At 35.3% G+C, this 22,835-nt stretch overlaps 1 protein-coding gene across 4 annotated transcripts in view; it reads right to left on the minus strand.

Annotated features, from left to right (window-relative positions):
• Immp2l (inner mitochondrial membrane peptidase subunit 2) overlaps nt 1-22,835 on the minus strand; it is an 878,014-nt gene that overhangs the window by 648,651 nt on the left and 206,528 nt on the right. Inside the window, exon 6 of one of the 4 annotated variants that reach the window (XM_063238763.1) lies at nt 1-5,447. This exon is cut by the window's left edge and continues 40,786 nt beyond it. The exons of the other annotated variants lie outside the window; for them this stretch is intronic. Within the exon in view, the coding sequence (XP_063094833.1) occupies nt 5,264-5,447 (184 nt within the window). The 3' untranslated portion in view covers nt 1-5,263. The remainder of the gene's footprint in view (nt 5,448-22,835) is intronic. 4 annotated transcript variants of the gene reach the window in all.

Here is a 22,835-nt window from a genome sequence, read left to right on the forward strand (position 1 = left end):
TATGCAACAAATCTGATTATGGCATTCCCCTGTTTAAAGCCAGGGTTAGAGACATATTTAATGTCTCTATCTTCAAATTAAGATATAAGCATGTGAGGAAATGTTTACATGTTCCCTATTTATCTTTTTAGTCTCATCCAACCACCTCGATTCCCTCATATAATTGTTTTCTTGTAGATCCCTGTGCACACCATGTGGTTTTATGTCTCTGTTAACTGTTCATCATGCTGTCCCTTCTAGGATACCCTTGCCCTATTTATCAGCCAGCTGATTCTTACCTGTCCTTTAAGATTGAACTCAATCATCTTTTCTTCCGGGTAACATTCCTTTATGACTCCCCACCCATCTCCACCAATCCAGCCACAAGCACCATGAACAAGGTTTATAGTCACTATAATCCCCAGCACTTATCACTATATATTTAATTTTTATATATTTCTGTCTTCTTATCTAGACAGTAATCTCCTGAGACTAACAAAATTAACACAAATCAGATGAATAATATTGAAACTCAAATTGCCAGGTGTGATGGTGCATGCCAGTAATCCCAACACTATAGGAAGCTAGAGCAGAAGAAGTACAAGTTCAAGCCCAGTCTGTGCAACTTAGCAAGACCGTCTCAAATTTTAAAATTCTTTTTTTAATTAATTTTATTGATACATTTTAGATATACATTATGATCATATTCATCATCTGGAATTTCTACTAAACATAATATACCTTGATTGTTCTTTTTTTCCCCAAACCCCTACCCACCCTTCAACCCCTGTTCCCCTATTTTAAAAAATATTGTTTCCAACTTTTTTTCCTATTCTTTTTTTCTTTTCCTTTCCTTTCCTTCCTTCCTCACTCCCCTCTCCTTTGTTCCCCTTCTCATTTAAACATTTTTTCCTAGTTTCTAATATCTTTACTTTGTTCTTTATCTACCCTTTCAATTCCTCACATCTCAAATATAAAAATTCTTAAAATGGATAGGCACGTATACAGGACAAAGGCATTGGTTTCAACCTCAAAAAAGGCAAAATGATTAAAATGAAATTTGATTATTGATCACAAGAACTGTAATAGCATTTACAATTAATATAACTGTTTCTTCACTGTTCATATGCTTTGGGTAGGGTTATGTTATTTGATAGCTTTTATATTTTCATATTGCTTCTGATTTTGAAATAGTCTATTCCAATTCCTTTTTGTGAAACTAGATAAGGTATACATAGAGAGCACAACTCTGTGGCTTTAATAAGCTATGTAATCTGTCAACTTGTATATATTAATAAAATAGTAACATCAGGATCACATTAGATATTTGGGATCAAACTAGGAATATAGTGAAATATGACATAAATTATGAACATATATTGTAATTTCTCACTTTTATTCAAACTGCATCCATAATAGCAAAACCTCTAGCAGCTAAAACTCTAAACAACAAGAAGTAGCTTAACAAATATGACAAAATTTAAATAAGAAGGTCTTAACCTTTCTACTGCTAAACTTTTGAAATTTTATTAAGTATAACAATAATATCGTGGAATCGCCTTTACACAATCCTATATTTCCTTAGTTTCCTGTACTTTATGAGAGATGGAGAAGATATAAGTGGTTATTTCAAACTCTTTAGGTTCTGAAACACAATATGCCAACATGAATATTTCATTGCTTGAAAAATATTTTCACGCTTACCCTTTTCAACAATGCCACATCATAATGCTTTATTTCATCTGCCTGTGACAGACATCATTACTAAGCTCATACAGCTGCTCGTTTCATGCCACACTAGAGCAGTTATTGGATTTCCAACAACATGGCAGCCAATCCTGACATCCACATGAGAAATGTCAGGATAAATATGCAAAGAACTATGTATAAGGCAAAGAGAATTAAACAGCGTAGATTCTGAAGCAGGCATTTTGACTTGAGAGTAAGTGATGGAAACTTCCTTAGGGATAAAAGAAACATTCACCAGCTATTTAAAAACCACAAGTTAGTGAGCCCTCAGGGACAATTAACAGGGAACCCAGATCTTCGTATTTAATGTCATTCATTCTCTAAAAGAACAGGAAAAATTGCTGACTCTAGGACTGGGTAGACTCTAGAACTGGTTATTGGTCTGGAGCAGCTCGTTACGCCAGAAAGTATGGAAATATTCAAAAAGTGATAATGTGAGTCACATGCACTCAGAATTATAAAAAAAAACTGGAGACCAAAAATAAACCTCAAAAAAACAGAGAAAGCAAATAGAAAAGGGAAGCTTCAGAATATAACTTTTTTTTTTTTTTTGTACCAGAGATCAAACTAGCTACCTCACACTTGCCAGGAAGGTGCACTTACATCACAGAGCTAAATCCCCAACCCAGAGTATAAAATATTGAGAATCGACTGGTAAATATGGAGAAAGTGCTGGAATTCATATTTCATCATTTGTGTAACCTGGTCCCAAGTTGCACCATTTTGGACAAAGATGCCTGATCCAGATAAGAATTATTAATAGACACTAAGTCAAGAGGAGAAATCTCTCATAGGAACAAGATGTATGCATTTTTTCAAAATGTCTTCTCACAGATCTCTCATTAATTTTGTGGGGTAAACAGTATCTATGAAATGGAAACATTGGACAACACTTCAAACAGGTGTAGATTCAGTACATTCAGCTTACAGATACAGTAGCTGGAAAAATGTTCTGGCTGAACATCCAAAATTTTAATCAAAATCAAGAAGAATCAGACATCAAATGAAGAACAGTCTATTTTTAAAAATGAGACAGCCTCTATTCTTCACACAGTTGATGTTATGAAAGATTAAAAAGTAGGCTGAAGAAGTGTTACAGACTAGAGATTAAAGAAGACTAAGGAGCCACGACAGTAAATAATAGTTTACGGGATCTTGTACTGGAAAGAATGAAATAAATTTTATAAAGTACATATTAGATGCAGTTACAAAATTCAAGTATGAATGTTAAGTTAGATAATACCATTAAGCATTTTTAAATTTAGTCATGTTAGAGGTTGGCAATGAAATGGGGCCTGGGCTGGCCTCTGACACCTCAAGGATGTTCCTGCCTTAGCTCTCCAGTGCTGGAATGACAGCTGTGCACCACCAAATCCAGCCCAAAAGTTGGAATTTTAAGCCAGAATCTGAAGAGTGTGATAAACTTAGTGATTCTCGGCGCTGGTGTGGGCTCTGGGTTCAGGAAGTCCTAGATTGCTCTCCAGCGATGCCTCCTCAGCATAGGTGAAGAGCTGGGAAGATGCATGTTCGCCATGCCACCGCACCCTGAGGTTCACCAGAAGAACTCCATTTGGTTGTCTTCCCTCAACCAGATGACAAGGACCCCGGTGAGGTCTAAATTTGCACTGGGCAATGAGTCTCTTCAAGGAAAATAGAAAATAGGGTGAATTCGACAGAGCCTTTCCCCTGTGCACCCAACATCTACTCCTTCTCTTGCACTTCTTTGAGATGAGAACCGAGAAACCTAACAACAGATTGCAAAATAAAGGTGCAAATAAACACACACACACACACACACACACACACACACACACACAATTAATTAATTAATTAATTTACTGCTGTTAGACCCCTTTGGTTGTGTAAATATAAATGCTTTCCTCTTAGGAAATCACATTGAAATATTCAGTGGTAAAGGAAAGCATAACTGTAACATACTTTCAAAGAGTAAATGCAATACGTATTCATGTTTTCCCTGTCTATGCAACTTTATTCTTTATATGCATGCTCTGTATATTTATTTATAAATATATTCATTCTCTCAGCATAGTGTACACAAACACATCAGTATGTGGAGAGTGGACACAAATAAAATAAAATATCAACACTAGCTAGACCTTGCCATAAAAATTATATAGATATTCTTTGAATTATTCTTACAATTTCTATGTGATTTTATAAAATTACTTCCAAATATAATGTTTAAGGAAAAAAAAGCAGGATAGAGGACAGATGATAAACACAAAATTCAGCCTCTCCGAGAGGGCAGAAATTTACAGATGACACGATGTGGGCACACACTTGGTGACAGACTGCTGCTTTTCTGACGATACTTCATAACTATCTATGTGCTGTACATCTCCTTGTGTGTATTCACATTATATTAGAAGAGAGAATAAAGAAAAACACAATGCCCTGCAAATTTTTTATAACAACTTCAAAACTACTACAAGAATATGAAAAACCCTCACAATGCAAGCACAACAGGACATAGAGACTAGTAAGTATTTCAGGAGTAATGGTCATCAATTTATTTTTATTTCACTTGGTTTACAGCATAATGTTGGTTTTGGGTCCATTATTTAGTATTTAGTTATCTTCTGTTATGGATTTAAAACTGCTGGTCAACTAAACACCAGCTGAATTAAATCAGCATGGTGCTGAGTATAGATGGCCGATCTGAGAACCTTTGCCAATATAAAAGGAGACATGGAGAGGAAGAGTGATGAGGCATTGTGGGTTTCTAAGTGTTGTTTTTTGGAGCCATTGGTTCCCCTGGAGGAGCTTGTCCTGCTGGCTTCCCTGATACGAATTCAGCTGTTATCACTGGAGGAGCTCGGGACCTTGTTGCTGAGAATGGCTGCAGTTAACTTTAGAGGAGCTCTGATCCTTACTTTGAGCATCATTTCTTGGCTCCAGAGGAGAAAATGAGTGCTGTTTAATCTCCAAGAGAAGCTTGTCATGTTGGCTTCCTGATATGCACTCCACTATTATCATCAGAGGAGCTCGGGATCTCATTGTCACTGTGGATGGCTGTGGTACTTTTAGGGGATGCCCTAGTCTGTGTTTTTGAGTTTTGCTTCTTGACTCCAGTGTAGAACCCTCGACCTACTGCCACAGACCCTTCATTCCACAAGCACAGACTTTCTGGCTTCCACCGCTCCCTTTAGGCTTTCCCACCTCTGGGCCTTTCCAGCACAGATCAGTAACACAGTCTTCCATGAGTCACTATCATGGGCTCTAGATCTCCATTTAGATTCGTGGGAGGCATTGTCATGAAATCTAGGTCTTCATGCAGGACACTGCTGTGGATCCAGGTCCTCTGCTGAATTTTCTAGGTTTTCGGTGCTGTAGATAGATTTCCTGCACTTTCTCATATTTAACTCTGGGTGACTCTCATAAAATAATATTCAAAATTCTGTGTCATGTATGTAATTGTTCTCATTTGACTACATTTTCCTATTTTCTCTATTTGTTAGTACTTTTCTCCTTAACACAAAAGATCTTAAAAAATCAAAAAGGAAGACGACTACAGTTAACAACAGTTAATACAAATAATTATAGATAATATTTTTTGTTTACTGAATATCAGGTACCACGTTAAAAAATACTTGCTATATGTTATGTCTCTTAATTTTCTATTTACTCTTATGAAATAGAACTTACTGTTTTCACTCTTTTGGGGTGAAGAAAAGCCAGAAACAGACAGCTTAAGCAACCTGCACAAAGTCACAGAGTTAGTAAATCAGACTCAGAATTTGCACCCATAGAAACTCACTATACCCACAGACCCGGTAAGCACTATGTTCCACTACACTTTTATTACCTCCCCAAACCTAAAATTCTGACCTCAAACATTCCATGCCTACGTGTTACTCTGAATCCAATACTTGAAACCAGTAGGTAAGCAACAAATCATAGCTATTACATATTTCTATTCACTGTGGGCAGCAAATGCTGCACATAAAATGCAGAAAGAAACATCATCTTATGTTTGAACTCTCCTGTTCCTTGTTCCCCTGACCATTCATGGGCAGTGAGGGGCAGTATTGACCATTTATGGGAGGTGAATAATGAAAATGCTACCTAAGACAAAGCATCACCAATAAACAGAAAAACAAAATATTTTAATCTATACATACTAGACAATGCACAATTTTAAAATATTGAGCATATTATATAGAAAGAGGTGATTATATTGGATGCAGAATAAAGGGAATTTTCCAGCATAATGCAATCTTTGTTGTTATGAGATGTAGTAAGTAGATCATATGGCAACCCAAATACATCTTCTTTGGCTGTGAAAAACAATGGGGTCCCATGAAGATTACTTACAGAAAACCCAGTGTTCATGCTGCTGAAACACTGAGGTGAGCACTTAACCCAAGGGTAATCAAATCAATCAGACACATTTTCTTAGGACGTAGTATATTACAGACAGGGTCTAACCACGTATCAAAACAAGCATGGACTTGATTCATGCCAGTAAAAGAAACTGGGATTTTTAAAATTGTTTCTGCTACCAAACCCTTCTGTATCTTCTAGTTCTCATCTATTGTAAACATAACTCTACAATCTTTAATCCTGTGAGCTCTCCTCATCGTACTTCTAATTCCTTTTCTGCTTTAAAAAAAAATCTGTTTCTTTTGCTGAACACAACAATAGCAACAACAAATGTATAGAATAAAATATAAAGACATAAGATGATGAAATTACATTATTTTATTTAGCATTTCTTTTGGTGACTTTTATTCTTTTCTATAGGTTTTGTGTATTAGAAAATATTTGATACTAGCCAAAGTACTTAAACATCTAGGACATAGTGAAGGCTTTCCATCAGTCACTTGCAACTTTTGAAGTCTGAATTTACTCTGATTCTGCTTTTGTTTTTTATCTGTAAAGGAAAGTGATTTGTACTACAAGTTTTTATATTTATAAAATGTATTTTATAGAAATGACAAGTTTCTTAAATAATACTAACACTAACAGTAATGATACCTCATTGAAGAAATTACCAAATTGATGACTTTTTAATGTATTATTTCCTTTTTAAAAGTAATGTTGGTTTGTATCCAAATAAAATGTTAAAGCAGTTTCTAACATAATGAATAAACAGAAATCAAGTGTTATCAGACTATTTCCCTAAGACATGACACTGTATATCTCAGAAGATTAACCATAAAAAACTTGTTTTGAAATATTACTACTCTGTAAATACACAATTATAAAAACTACAGGTAAAACAATGCATCTTTCATAGACTTTTACATTTTGTAATGCCACAACATGCTCTTACAGTGTGTTTTCCTGCCTGTTTCCAATGTTGTACAAATACCAACCCTCTATAAAATTTTAAAGTCCAAAAGAATATGTAATTTCTTTTAAAAACACATTGATAATTTGACAGATATATTTTGTCACATGTGTATAAAATTTAAAAATATATTGCTAGGAATACTAGGGTTTCAATTTTTCCTAGGAGATCTAAAATTACTAGTGTCAAATTCCGTGAAAAACCTTTAAACTGCCATTATCCATGGACTGGTGAGAGTCTGAAAAACCAGTGAGAAATCAACACAAAGGACCGAACAAGTTTTAATACTGAAATTACATCTATCAGGGAATACTACTATTACTTCCTTAAAAATTAAAAAATGAAGCCATTCTCAAAAAGCCATTTAAATCAAAAGACTAACATTGTTAAGTCACATCTCCAAAATGACAATTATTTAATATTAACATTTATCAAGCATTAGCTATATTTTGAAAAGTTATGAAATTTCACTCCTTAGGAAAGTTTTATCTCCCCAGACCTGAGCTTACTATTTGTTAGTACCTCTCAAAGCAATTCAGATGCACAGGAAATTGCATGTAACATGCGTATCATTATGTTAAATTCTGTGTGTGGCAAAAAGAAATATGAAAGAATGTGTGGCCTTAAGGAGCTCCTAGCCATTAAAACTGGCTCAATATAATATGATACAAGCGAGAAAAGCATGCTATATAGTCCTATCTGTTAAGGATAGAACAAATTTTGTTTGAAACCGGAAAAGGCAGAGAAAAGATGACACATTAAACCTTTATGAAAGTATCAAAACTATGAAGAATAAGACACTTTCATAGATAATAAACTTCACAGACAACTAGATCTGAGCTTAAACTTCAGCAGGGTCCCCTGTTGGCCATATGATACTCATTGTGTTCTTTAGAAACCCTCATCTGGCCCACATTCTGCCACTTACTAGCCATGACTGCTGGCAACATTCAGTCTCTCTTGGCTTCCATTTCCTGATCTATGAAGGAGGTCATGGACCCCTCTGTCTCTAACAAGTCTATATTTTATACCAAATTATAGAAATTCTTGCCATCATTGGAAATTTTCATTTAAAAAATATTTATAAAGCACCTTCTATATGTCAGGGTCTATTTTCTAGGCATGAAGAATATATCAGTGAAAAAAATTAATAAAAAGATCGGCATGGAGATTATACAGAAAATACCTATTGAAAAACTTTTTAAAATTCTCTATTCTGCATTTTAAGCAGCAGTAATCAATGAGATTTATACATGTATTTAAAATAGTTAACACTGGAACATTTCCAACTAACTATAAACATTAATGTACAGAGAAATCCTGATGATGAAGTGTACCTGTAATGCCATCCTCAAAACTGTATTCTCTAAATTCGTACTGAATCAGTGAACCTGAGCAGCTTAACAAAAAGAGCATGTTAATGAGATCCACCCAAACCAATTTAGTAGATATCCATCTAGGCTTCCTCCTTTAAACTAATTATATAGTTTCTCCAGAACTATGACATAACCAGGTTAAGTTTTGTCTAATGATGAATAAAATCTATACACAGTAAGGAAATATAAACATGAAAACCTATAATTTCACTTCTTTTCTGGCATTCCCCATCTGATATGTTTGTTTGAGGCTATTTTATTGTACAAAGCCTTTGAGAATTACATACTATCACTGCTTGAAAACTATGTTTTTATTTAATAAGTAACAAATGGTACAGCCTCAGCTCTTTTGGGCATATCCAAAATAGAAACACAAAGTACACTAAGGGATGGGTAGGGGTTCGAGGGTTACTGAAAGGAGACTTTGTCAGCTAAGAAAAAAGAACATTGACCTGCCCACAGAATACAGCAGTTTGAAGAGACACAGCAAGTCTGATGTTCTTTCACATTTGCCCTATTCTGGGTCTGCTTCTCTCCTTTACTAACTCACTGATTTCTCTGCATGCCCTTTCCCATTGTTGCACGCAATGTCTTCCTTCTGACTGATCCATTCTTCTGAAATCTGCAGCCTGCCTTCTCTCAGAATGTGTACAAATGTCCACATCACTGCAGGACTTGCATCCTTCTCTGTAAGAGGGAAAATCTTAGCAGGGATGTGCAACTTTCCTCATTGGGGCAGGACTGTCATGCAAAACCCCATCAATGCCTGTATGCCCTTGACTGCTTCCTTTGTTAATCGGTTGGATAATGGAGTCACAGGCTTAAAAAAAAATCTTAGTAACAGATATATAACACAGCCATCAAAGAGTAATGTGGTGAAATATGTACCATGAAGCTTCTAAGAAAGACCTGCCATAACTGGCAGGTACTTTCTGTGGACTGTTCAGAACAGATCGACACAGTGCCACCACATAGGTTGTATTTACAAAAAAAGAGCTTACAAATCACAAGTACTATCAGATTCACATGTGCAAACATTGTATTCTGTCCCTTGTGGAAGAAGCTGAAAGAGTAAATAAGATCTAAAAGGTACAACAGATATTGTAAAAGGGAAACAAACTACTCAAAAGGAAATATATATATATACATATATATATATATATGATAGTTAAGATAATATACTACTAATTGTATTATTTATTAGTTAATGGAAAGAAACTGTGCTTCTATTGATTAATTTGTTTTGCATGTCTGTGTCTTGTAATCTGAGCAACTATTTCAAATATAACAATATGCAATATAATGACCATTGTAATTTCCTATCATCTTTTGAAATCCTATATTGTTTTGTTTTGTTTTGTTTTTATTGCTTTGTTTTCTCTTAATCTATTAAAAATAAAAATTTTTAAAAACAAGTCACAAGCACAGCAATTCCTTTTTTTATTTAAAGAGGAAAAAAAAGGAAATAAAAAAAACAAAGCACTAACAGGATACAAATAATATGGAATTTCAAGAAAGAAAATATACAGTAAGAAATCACTAGTTAATAGGTCACACACTGTCATCCCAGAAACAGTTGTCCAAATTATAAAATTAAAGCATATAAAGTGGACATTCATACAGTGAGATTGCAGACAGTTCCATTCAATGATCAGTAATATGGTTTTCCATTTTTCCATCCTACACACTCAAACATACATGCAGTTATATCCCTTAGACCACCCTCCCTTCCTCTCTTTTCTACAATACCAATTATACTTTTGGGGGTTTTTTTATTCCCACAGTTCTTATTACTTTTTTTGAAGAGAATAAAACCTAACGTGACTAAACAGAACAAAGTCCGTTAGAACAGAAGGATGGGTATAGTACATGATGTAAAAATAGAATACCAGGTGATCAAAAATGGTTACCTCTTGCTATTTTTAAAAAGAGTTGCCTATATCATCAGGTATAATAGAACTGATCAAAACAGTACAATACAAGACCAATAAAACCTACACTGGAGACCTTACAGGACTTCAAAAGAAGATAATAGTCAAACCATAATAGGCATCGTAGTAAATCTTATTGCCTTCAAAGTGGTTGCCTATACCCTCAAACTTGATATTATCAAACAAAATAGAATATAGTAAATCAGACAGAACAAGATGGGAGAGCAATACTGGGGTACAAATCAGGTTAACAGGAAAACAAAAAAAGTTACTATAATATATCCCACTATTTTTAAATTTAGTTTTCCCTTAATTGAAAAAAAATTTTTAAAATAGATTTTAAAAAAAAAAGGGTGGAGATTGAGATAAAAGAGGACATTGTAACAGAACAACACAGTCAAAACCGAACAATATAAGCATCATTATGTTTCACCCCCAGATAATAGTAGTCACCATAGTGCCTCTTTCCTTGGATTATTTGAGTATAACTTTGAATACTATAGCATCAAGCATAGCAAGACAGTGTGAAGCCATTCAAGAGAATTAAAGAATTACAGGGTATTTAGAAACATTTAACAGAAAACGAACAATGGTTTCTATATTATCTCTTTGCCTATAAAAAATTTTGTTTATACTTTCGCATATAGTAAGATACAACATGTTAAAACCAGTGGAAACCGATGTATAACACCTTAATGGGACTTCAAAACAAGATGATATTAAATCAGCACTAGCTTTTATGATGTGTTTTCTTCAAAATAGCTATTCGTACTATCACCGATATTAAAATCGAACAACCCAGGTTAAAACCTTTGCAATTAATGAGTGAAAACATTATATGGCTTCAAACCAATATGATTGGGAATCATGATTACAACATACTTTTTTGTACTCTTATCATTTCTAACACTAGGGAAGCTATTCGGTATTTATACATGTGAGTTTGATTTATTTCACTTATGAGTATGGTCTCAAGCAGCATCCATTTATTTATAAATATCTCAATGTGATCATTCTTTATAGCTGAGTAGTACTCCATTGTATAAAAATACCACAACTTTTTTATCCATTCCTCAGTTGATAGACACTTAGGTTGTTTCCAAGATCTGGCGATTAAAAATTGTGCTGCTATAAACATGGATGCACATATATCACTGTGGTGTGATGCTTTCAGTTCTTCTGGGAATATGCCTAGAAGTGGAATACCTGGGTCAAATGGGGCTTCCATTCCAACTTTCTGAGAAATCTCCAGATTGACCTCCACAATGGTTGTACTAGACTACAATCCCACCAACAGTGCAGGAGAGTTCCTTTTTCCCCAGAGCCTCTCCAGCATTTGTTGTTGGTGGTTTTCTTGATCTGGCCATTCTTTCAGGAGTGAGATGAAATCTCAGTGTGATTTTAATTTGCATTTCTTGAATGACCAGTGATGGTGAACATTTTTTCATGTATTTATTTGCTGTTTGTATTTCTTCATCTGAAAATTGTTTATTCATCTCAGATGCCCACTTTTGGATTGGGTCTTTGAATTTTGGGGGTCTGATTTTTTTTTTAATTCTTTATATGTTTTACACAAAAGTCCTTCGTCTGAGGGGCAGTTCACTAACATTTTTTCCCAGTTTGTGGGTTTTCTTTTCACTATGCTGGAGATTTCTTTTGACATGCAGAAACTTTTTAACAAGAGGCAATCTCAATTATTGACTCTGGGAAGTATTTCCCAAGCAGTTTGAGTTCTGTTCATGAATTCTCTACCTATTCCTATGTCTTCAAGGTTTTCACCCAATTTTTCTTCCAATAGATTTAGTGTTTCTGTTTCAATATTTAGATCTTTGATCCATTTAGATTTTATTTTAGTGCATGGTGATAGGCATGGGTCTAGTTTTAGTTTTCGGCAAACGGAGAGCCAGTTTTTCCAACAGCATTTATTAAAGAGACTGTCATTCTTCCAGTGAACATGTTTGACCCCTTTATCAAAGATAACGTGGTTGAGTGTGTTTCTAGTTGTGGTTGTATCTTCTAATCTATTCCACTGATCTTCGGCTCGGTTTTGGTTCCCTACCATATTGATTTTACTACTGCTGCTTTATAGTATAACTTCAAGTCAGGGATTGTGATGCCTCCTGCCTTGCCTTTGCCACTTAGAACTGTCCTTGCTATTCTAGGTCTCTTCTTGCTCCAGATAAATTTGAGGAGTGATTTCTATGAGGTATGTTGATGGTATTTTTATCAGGATTGCATTGAATCTGTATAAAAGTTTTGGGAGAATGGCCATTTTCACAATATTTATTCTTCCTATCCATGAGCAAGGGATGTCTTTCCATTTTCTGACACCTTTTTCAATTTCATTTTTCAGTGTATTATAATTTTCCCTGTATAGGTCTTTCACTTCTTTTGTGAGAGTAATTCCTAAATATTTCAGTTTTTTGCTTGCTACTGTGAAGGGTGTGGCCTCTTTTATTTCTCTCTCTCTGTGACTTTGTTGTTAATGTATAGGAATGCTATTGATTTTTGAGTATTGATTCTGTTTCCAGCTACATTACTGAATTTATTTATTATATATAGGAGTCTTTCAATGGAGTTTTGGGGATCTTCTATATAGAGCATCATGTCATCGGCAAATAATGATAGCTTAACCTCTTCTTTTCCTATCTTTACGCCTTTTATTTCTCTCTCTTGTCTAATCGCTCTGGCTAGAATAACCAGAACTATATTAAATAGGGGCAGTGATAAGGGACATCCTTGTCTTGTACCTGATTTTAAAATAAAGGCCTTCAATTTTTGGCCATTTATTATGATGCTGGCTGTTGGTTTGTCATAAATGGCCTTTATTATATTGAGGTAAAGACCATTTATTCCAATTTTCTTTAAAGTTCTTATCATGAATGAATGTTGGACCTTATCAAAGGCTTTTTCTTCATCTATAGAAATGATCATGTGATTCTTACTTTTGGCTTTATTGATATGGTGGATTAAATTTATTGATTTACATATGTTGAACCATCCCTGCATTCCTGGGATGAATCCCACTTGGTCATGGTGTATAATCTTCTTGATGATTTGCTGGATCCTATTTGCCAATATTTTATTGAGGATTTTTTCTTCTGTATTCATTAGGGAGATTGGTCTATAGTTCTCTTTTTCAGTTGGGTCCTTCCAGGTTTTGGTACTAGAGTAATATTTGCTTCCAGGAATGACTTAGGAAGGACTGCTTCCCTTTCAATTTCATTGAAGAGTTTGAGGAGTGTTGGCATTAGGTCTTCTTTGTATTTCTTGTAGAATTCTGCAGTGAATACGTCTGGGCCTCGGCTCTTCTTTTTAGATAAGGACTTAATTACGTTTTCAATTTGATTAATAGAAATTGGGTTATTCAGCAGTTTTACATCTTCTGGACCTAGCTTTGGTACTTCATATCCTTCTAGGAATCTGTCTATTTGTTCTGTGTTATCAAACCTTTGAGAGTAGAAGTTTTCAAAATAGGTGTTGATGATCTTCTGTATTTCTATAGGGTCTGTAGTGATTTCAACTTTTTCATTCCTTACTGCATGAATTTGAACTTTTTCTTCCCTTTTTAAAATAAGGTTAGCTAGGGGCTTACTGATTTTATTCTTTCAAAGAACCAACTCTTTGATTCATTGATTTTTTGGATTGTTTTCTTAGGCTCTATTGCATTGATTTCTGCTCTGATTTTTATAATTTCCTCTCTTCTTTTGGCTTAGGGCTTGACTTGCTCTTCTTTTTCTAGCTCTTCAAGGTGTAACATCAGGTTATTTATTTGTATTCATTCTGTTTTCCTGAATGGAAATAAATTTTCCTCTGTGCAATAAATTTTGCTCTGAGGACAGCTTTCATTGCATCCCACAGATTCCAGTAAGTTGTATTTGTGTTTTCATTTTCTTGTAGGTATTGTTTAATTTCTTCTTTAATTTCCTCTGTGACCCACTGATTACTCAAGAGTGTGTTACTCAGTTTCCATGTGTCTGTGGGATTTTTGCAGTATCTTTTATCATTAATTTCTAATTTCATAGCGCTAATAGCATGCAAGGGATAATTTCAACCCTTTTGAATTTATTTAAATATGTTCTGTGAATTAATATATGGTCTATTTTACAGAATTACCATGTACTCCTGAGAAGAATGTGTATTCTGTTGTTGTTGGATGGAATACTCTGTATATGTCTATTAAGTCCATTTGTTCACAGATGTGATTCAGTTCTTTTATTTCTTTGCTGATTTTCTGTCTGGTTGATTTGTTCACTGGTGTCAATGGTGTGTTAAGATCTCCTGTTAGACTTCAGGGTTAGAATCACGTTACTGCTAATTTGGTTTTTCATTTCTGTCAGTACTTGTTTTATATATCTCAGTGCTTTGGAGTTTGGTGCATATATATTTAAGATAGTTATCTCTTCCTCTTTGAGTTTTCCCCCTAACCAGTATGTGGTGACCTTCTTTATCCCTTCTGATCATTATTGGCTTGAAGTTCACATTTTCTGCAAACAGAATAGCTACCCTCGCTTTTGGGGGCGTTCCTGTTGCATGAAGTATTGTTTTCCATCCTTTGGCTTTTAGTCTGTGAGTATCCTTTTGGGTTAGATGGGTTTTTTATAGACAGCATATGGTTGGATTTTGTTTCTTGATCCATTCTGCCAGTCCGTTTCTTTTAATTAGTGCATTGAGACCATTTACATTAATGGTTATAACTGTTATATGTTGATTTATTGTTGACATGTTATCTTTCTGCTGTTGAATCTTTATCTTTCAGTTCTGTTTAACTGTCTGCTTTGTTTTAGTGGTTTTTTCCTAAGTGTGTCTAGGCTGTCTTTCAGTATTCTTTGCAGGGTTGGCTTGGTGATCATGAAATTTTTCAGCTGTTCTTTGTCATGGAAGTATCTTATTTCTCCATTGATTTTCAAGGACAATTTTGCAGGGTACATCAGCCTAGGTTGAAAATCATTTTTCTTTAGGATCTGGAATACTTCACTCCATGCTCTTCTTGACTTTATTGTTTGTGCTGAGAAGTCTGCTGTGATTCTGATAGGTTTTCCTTTGTAGGTGATCTGTCTTTTCTCTCCGACAGCTTTTAATATTCTATTCTTTTGTTTGATTTCTGGGATGGTCATTTTTATATGTCTGGGTGTAGTTTTATTTTGGTTATGGCTATTTGGAGTTCTATATGCTTCATTGATCTTGATATGTTTCCAATCTCATGCTTGGGAAATTTTCAGCTATTACTTCTCCAAATATCCTCTTGACATCCTTTATGTTGTCCCCTTCTTTTTCATTTATCCCTATCAACCTTGAGTTGTTTCTCTTTGTGTCATCTTGCAGGTGTTGAATTCTTATTTTCTGATTTCTTGTTATTTTTAAAAGATCTTTCCTTTCCTGTTCACTTGCTGCAATCTTGTCTTTGAGATCTGAGATTCTATCTTCATATTCATTAAGGCAGTTTTTACAACTTTCAATGGAGTTTTTGATTTCCTGTATATCTCTTTGCATCTGCTTTATATATTCTGTTTGTTTCTTATATTGTTCACGAAGGGATTCTATCTTCTTGTTTAGTTCCTCCAATTTTTTAACTGTGTCTTCTTTACATATGTTCAGCATCTCCTTCATTTCTTTTATCATTTCTTCTTTTACCTGAGAGATTATTTCTAGTTTGAATTCCTTTAAGGCTTCCCAGAGTTGCTTCTTTATTTCAGTTACTATTATTTCAGGTATTTCAGGTATGTGGCATGTATTTTCTTCTATGCACATGGCTCCTAGGCTTTCCTGTGATGGGCTGGATGTTTGAGATTGCATTTTGGTCTTTGTCATTTTCCTTTATTTTCGAGCTTCAAGTGTTGTTCCAAGTGAGGTAGAGAGGACAGCCAGGCTGGGACAGGGTTCCACCCGGGGTTCCGCCTGGGGTTCCGCGTCTTGGCCAGACTCACTGTTCGTGGCAGGAAGCCAAGCCCTGGCCCCCAGACAAGGGAGAGAGTTCTGTCAGGCTGGGAAAGGATCCCGCGTCTCCCCACTCACTGGTCCTGGAAGGGAACTGCAGCCTGGCCGCCAGGTGAGGAAGAGAGTTCTGCCACACTGGGACAGAATTCTGCTCCTGGGTCCCACTCACTTTTCCCAGCAGGAAACCGTGGGCTGGTTCCCAGGCGAGGAAGAGAGTTCTGCCACACTGGGATGGGATTCCGGGCCTAGCAATTTCTTTACAGACACAGAAGTTAAGCAAAGACATTAAGCAAAAACTGGTAAATATACATGCATATACTAGAATTTAAAATTCTAAAAGATATGAAAAGGTATGTTGATCTGTTTCAGAATAAACCAAAGTCAATTTGATAATTATTACTTAAAGCCAAGCAAAACAAACAAATCACACTGTAAAAAAACACTGTGTTGAAAGCTAAGTCTGTCAGTATTGAGTACACACTGTAAAGTAGCAGATCTTAAATTTCAGTTAGTCAGCCATAATTAGTACACTCCAGACTGTGAAAATCAGAATATATTGAGAAATAGTCATAATTCTGGGGGAGGGAGGACTTGCTCTAGCAAAAACTTCCCAAAGCTTCAGCATTCTGATTCTGCTAGAAAGATCTAACTAGCATTACACAATTGCCAATCTGAGGTCCTTTCAGGCTTCACACATAGAAATTGTAAGCAACTATCAAACAGGAAACAAAACAACATAACAAACAGGAATAAATCTCTTTATTTCAAACGCTTTGATTAAATAAATGGCAGTCCCATGAAAGGAAAGGAGACTTGTCACTGTTCTCTTTCTATCCAATGGTGTGCAGGAAATAATACATATTTCCCTCCCTCTCTACTCTAGAGATGCTATAGACTGTCATCAAATAGCCATAGAATGAGTCATTTTACAAGTAGCCTGCTCAAAACATCACTCAAGCCTCACCTTCAGCCTGACCCAGTTCTGGTCTTTTCAAATATATCTGTGGCCCGCCCCCCGCCTTGTATTTCTCATAATTTAGATAAAAGACATCATATCCCCTCAACCTGTGGGCTCCTTTCTGCACAAATCAGGGTAGAGCCCAAGAGCTCAACCAGAGATGCTCAAACCTGCCCAGCGTCTACATGGCTATTTCTAAGATTAAAACCTGAGATCATATCTTTTCCTCTGCCTCTGTAACACTCACAATCTTCCCATGTTCCTCTTCCTTGAGATCATCGGAACAAATATTATGCCTTTTCCATATTTTCATCAGTCCTTCAGAGATGACCAGGGCATTCTCTAATTTCCGTACTCTTCCTTGGGCAGTGTGGTAACCCCAAATGCACCAAAGACTCCTGAGCACTTATATCTATCTCATTCTTTTCATCACTGCTTGGAAATACTAATGCCCTACAAATTCTACTTTTTGTTTTTCTTCCATTAAAATATAAGCTCTAGGAGGGCAGACAGTATTTTTTGTTTTGTTTTGCTAACTCTATAACTCAGTTCAGGAAGAGCAGTCATTCATTATTTATTCAAAGAAAAACTATTGAAAAGGGTTGTAAAAAGGTGAAGTATTTCATTTTGTTTTTCCAAGATTTGGTCAATTTTCAGTTTGGGGGATGAGGTAGTCATCCTATTATTGGACTCACATGAAATTAATGTATTCCACACATATAAACACTAAAACTATCAACCCTGGAACTCTGTTCTGAAAAGAGTTATTAACCTCTGTACATGTGATAACTTTCCATGAAAAATATAGATATAAATGCTCAAGTTAATATATTTCAAAAATTAATTGCTCACTAATTACAATCAAATGGTTTCCATGGTTTGCAAAGCATTTTTTTTCCAAAATCAAATATCACACTCAACTCAAAGACTATGATTCTTGTCTAAAATAAATTGTTTTAAAGCTTTAAAACATAAGTATTCACATTTTCTAAAATGTTAAAGAAAAAAAATAGTACAGTCCTGCCAGTAGCCCAAATGAGCCGAAGGCATATGTCCATAAAAAGTCTGCACACAAGTGTTTATATTAGTTTCACTCATGATTGCCAAAGCTTAGAAGCAACAAAGATATCTCTTTGTTTTTGTTGTGTTTTTTGTTGTTTTTGGTACAGGGGATCAAACTTATAACTTTGCATCTGCCAGGCAAAAGCTTCAACCACTGAGCTAAATCTTCAATAAAGATATTTCTATGTTAAGTAAATAAACTGTGGTACCACTATATACTGGAATATTATTGAATAATAAAAATGAATTATAAAACTACAAAATAATACACAGGAGTTTCAAATGAATATTATTAAGAGTAAATACGAGTCTAAAATCTAATCCCGATTATATGATATTTTGGAAAAGATGATATTAAAGATGCAGTAAAAAGATTAGTGGTTAGTAAAGAACTCAGGGAACAAGAGTGGGGAAGGATGAACAGGGAAATTGAATTTAAGGAGAAAAAAATTAAGCTATAAAGATTATCTCCTTTCTACCCAAAGGGTCACAGACACAAAACATGAAAAAGAATGGTCAAAACTACTGTTTTTAATACTACCACAACAAAACAGGACCAGAATAAAATATGTAGTCAAAATTCTTCACCAATTTCAATTTCCTATTTCAAATGCTGTCAGTTACAATATCATAATTTTGCCAATATCCATAAATGGATGGGTTAAACAGAACAATCAGCTTGGATGAATGTGTGTATGAAGTACAGATTTAATCTGTTGTGTTATTTATTGAAGGGACTACAAAATTATCCAGTTTACTGACTACAGAGAATTAAATGACTTCCCCCAAATACTTAAAAGTGGCACAAAGATGAAAAACCTACCACATAGTGGGGAAAAAGTCACAAGTATCCCAGAGCAATTGTTCAAAGAACATATTTTCAACTTATCCAAAAATATTTTAAGGGATATAGCCATTAAGGACTGAAGAAACAGCCAGCTATGCCCTCCAGGAGCCCACCAGCCACCATCAAGACCAGCATCCAGCGCAGACTAGAACTAGCCAGCCACGCTCCCAGGTGCCTGCCACCATCAGAGAAGTTTCAGTTTGGATATCCATGTTTGGAGAACAGTGTGCCCCACCATACTCTTTACTGCCTCGCTGTGAACTTAGGTTAGGAGAAACCCAGGTGCCTGGGCCAATTCCATACACTGAAGACAGGTAGACAATGCTGGAGGAGCCTGGAACATCACAACTGGCTTATCCACAGGAACCCAGGAAAATGTTAAAACAAAGGAGCAAAAAGTAGTATCAGACCTCTAGTCCACACAGACAAGTCTGCGAGACATAGGCTTGAAAGAAAGTGGAAGCTGCCTGCCTGAAATTTCTGAAAGGATGGCAACTAAAGAAATGAAACAACTTCATGAGACTGTAAAAGTAATCAAATCAGAAATAATATCCCAGGTAAAAGAAAAAATCACAAACATAGTGAAAGAAATGCTGAGCATATCTAAAGAAGACATGGACAAAAAAGAGGAGCATTGGGAAGTGATAGAAACCTCGAATGAAAAATACAGGAAAGAATTACAATGCATGAAACAGACTGAGACATCCAGGAAATTAAAAACTCCACTGAAAGCTGTCAAAACTGAAGACAGACATTCACACCTTGAATACAGGATTGCAGCTAGCAATCACAAAAGGAAAGATCTCTTAAAAAAAAATAAAAAGGAACCAGGAAATAATTCAACAGCTGCAAAATGATGCAAAGAAAAATAATTTAATATGGATAGCTGTCAGTGAAAAAGCAAGGGTCAACACAAATGACATAAAAAGACTATCTGAAGAGATAATAGCAGAAAACTTCAAGTGTGGGAAAAGAACCTGACAAAAGAATAAATAAGATATATAGAACTCCAACTAGCATTAAGCAAAATGAATATGTACCCAGACATATAAAAATCAAGATTTCAGAAATTTAGCAGAAGAACAAAGGTCATTAGAGAAAAGAAACAGGTCACCTATAAAAGAAAACCCATCAGAATCATGGCAAATTTCTCAACATAAACCATCAAGTCAAAAACAGCTTGGAGAGAAGTGTTTCAAATCCTAAAAGAAAACAACTTCCAACCCATATTGATGTATCTTGCAAACTGTCTTTCAAAATTAGTGGAGAAATAAGATACTTCCATGAAAATGAGCAACTAAAGGAATTCATGACCACCAAACCAACCCTACAAAGAGTGCTAAAAGATACTAAAGAGAGAAAAAGATGACCACTGTTCCAGGAACAGCAGCAGAGGAAGACTGCCACGCAGCGCAGGCAATTAAATAGAGGGGAAAGTGGGGAACCAACAGAGGAAGACAGCATGGCAGAGATGAGCCAGTGCCAGTCATAACCATTAATGTTAATGGCCTCAAATCACCAATAAACAGAAGCACAGGCAGAGTGGATTGGGAGATAGCATCCATCAATATGCTGTACACAAGAAACACATTTGACTCGAAAGGAAATTCATGGATTGAAGGTTGGAGAAGAGAAGACAGTGCTTCATGCAGTGAAGACCCAAAAAAAGCAGGGATAGTTTGCCCATCTGTGGGGAACAACAAATTCATAATGGCTAATTTTGCATATTTCTGTAAAGGATAAAATGGAGGCTTGGGATTATCAGTTCCACCCATTTGAGATTTCTCATTAACTCTTCTGAGCATAAGACTATGCTGAGTCATCCCAGGATTACACTTGCCCACATAGTCATAAACCTCTGAGACTTTTGCCCAAATTGAATCTTTGGCTACTTTATTAATCACTGTTTACATCCAATAAATAGTGGCTGTCTTGGAGTATGGGTGGACCCACCTGAAGACACTGACTTCCCAACCACTCATGTATTACTAAATGTGTCTCTGTTTTTTATTTTATCCTCTCACTGTACCATTAACATAGATGATTGAGGCTCTTCACCAGGTCTGTGCTACCCATCAACCACAAAATGGATAAGATACGGTACGTTTATAGAGTGAAAAGCTACTCAACTATAAGAAAGGATAACCTTGAGGCTCTTATGGGTAAGTGAATGTAATTTGAGATCATGCTCATGGGTGAAAGGGATCAGACTCACATAGGTGAACATCATTGTCTACGAAGTATAAAAATCTGAAGGAGCTGGGGATTTAGCTCAGCAGCTCAAGCCTAGTAAGTGTGAGGCTGTGAATTCAATCCCCAGTATGAAAAATAAATGAATAAATAAATAACTGAAGCATTTAGTTGGATCCAAAATATACAGTAAATACTGTGAAAGAAAAGGGAGGAAATGACTAAAAAGGGGAGGTGGTAGTCATTGTTCATTTCCTTTTATCTTATTTTCATTGTTTTGTCTGGCTTGTTTATTCTGTTTTGTTTTGTTTGATTCTATTATATCTGATGGTATGGGAAGCTATTTTAAAGATAACAAAATATAGTAGCCATGCTGATTTCCTATTATCTTGTTTTAAACTCCTATATCAGTTTCATTGTTTTGTTTAGTTTGATTTTATTATGTTTTGTTTTGTTTGATTCTATATGCCTGATAGCATGGGCAGCGATTTTGAAGATAACAAGAGGCATTATGAAAGCCATCATAGATTTTCTATTACCTTGTTCTAAAGTCCTATATCATTTTCATTGTTTTGCTTTGATTGGCTTAATTATGTTTCATTTTGTTTAGTTTTATTGTCTCTAAAATAAAAATATTTTAAGGGAAAAGAAATTAAATTTCCAATGAAAAAGGATATTAAAGATCATAGAAGTTAAGATACTGGAGGATGGACAGAGTAGAACACTAGAATGAGGATTGGTATCACCTACTAGGCAAACTGGTTGAGAAAAAATTGTATGAATAGCATTTATAAATATACTCAACAAGTACCACACAGTGAAGATGCCGAAATGGAGAAAAACCAGTGAATTAAGAAGAGAAAACTGCCTTCAACGCTGCAAGAAAAATAAAGTAGCAAAGAGACCGTGCAGTAAACTCCTGTTTCTGGATGCCTTGAACCCTAGGAGCTGTCACTTGTAAAGCTTCTAGGGGTAGAGATGTTAATTTGTCTGTTTTTCTTGACAACTTTGGTCATAAGCTTTGCTAAATGCTTACAAGTCCCCCACAAAACAAATTGGATAGCAAGGATTAGACATTAAAGGAAAATGGCTCCAAGGATAGGTTACTGAGGGTAGAATAAATTTTAATACCACACACACACACACAAGCACTAATATTTGATTCTATACATTTTATGCTATATTCACTGCTGCTCTGTTGAGTACAGAAACTCATAAAGCCTGCTCACTGTGAACCCTCAAGTATGAATGGAAAATACATGGAAATAGATCAATGGTTTAAATGACTGCATTTTTAAGAAACCCATATAAGACAACAATAGCTTAAAAAACATTGTTTTGAATCTAATCAAAGGTACAAAGTGCTTTTTGTAATAATAGAAGGAAAAAATGCCAAACTCTAAATTCTGATGCTGGATTTGCTCTGACTCTTAATATTTTATCTTTAGTAAAGAGTCCATTCAGTTCACAAAAAAAGCCAAGCATAATCACA

The sequence above is a fragment of the Cavia porcellus genome, unplaced genomic scaffold (assembly GCF_034190915.1).
Source record: "Cavia porcellus strain 051 isolate PalLab524CR breed Dunkin Hartley unplaced genomic scaffold, mCavPor4.1 scaffold_2, whole genome shotgun sequence".
In the NCBI taxonomy this organism is placed as follows: Eukaryota; Metazoa; Chordata; class Mammalia; order Rodentia; family Caviidae; genus Cavia; species Cavia porcellus.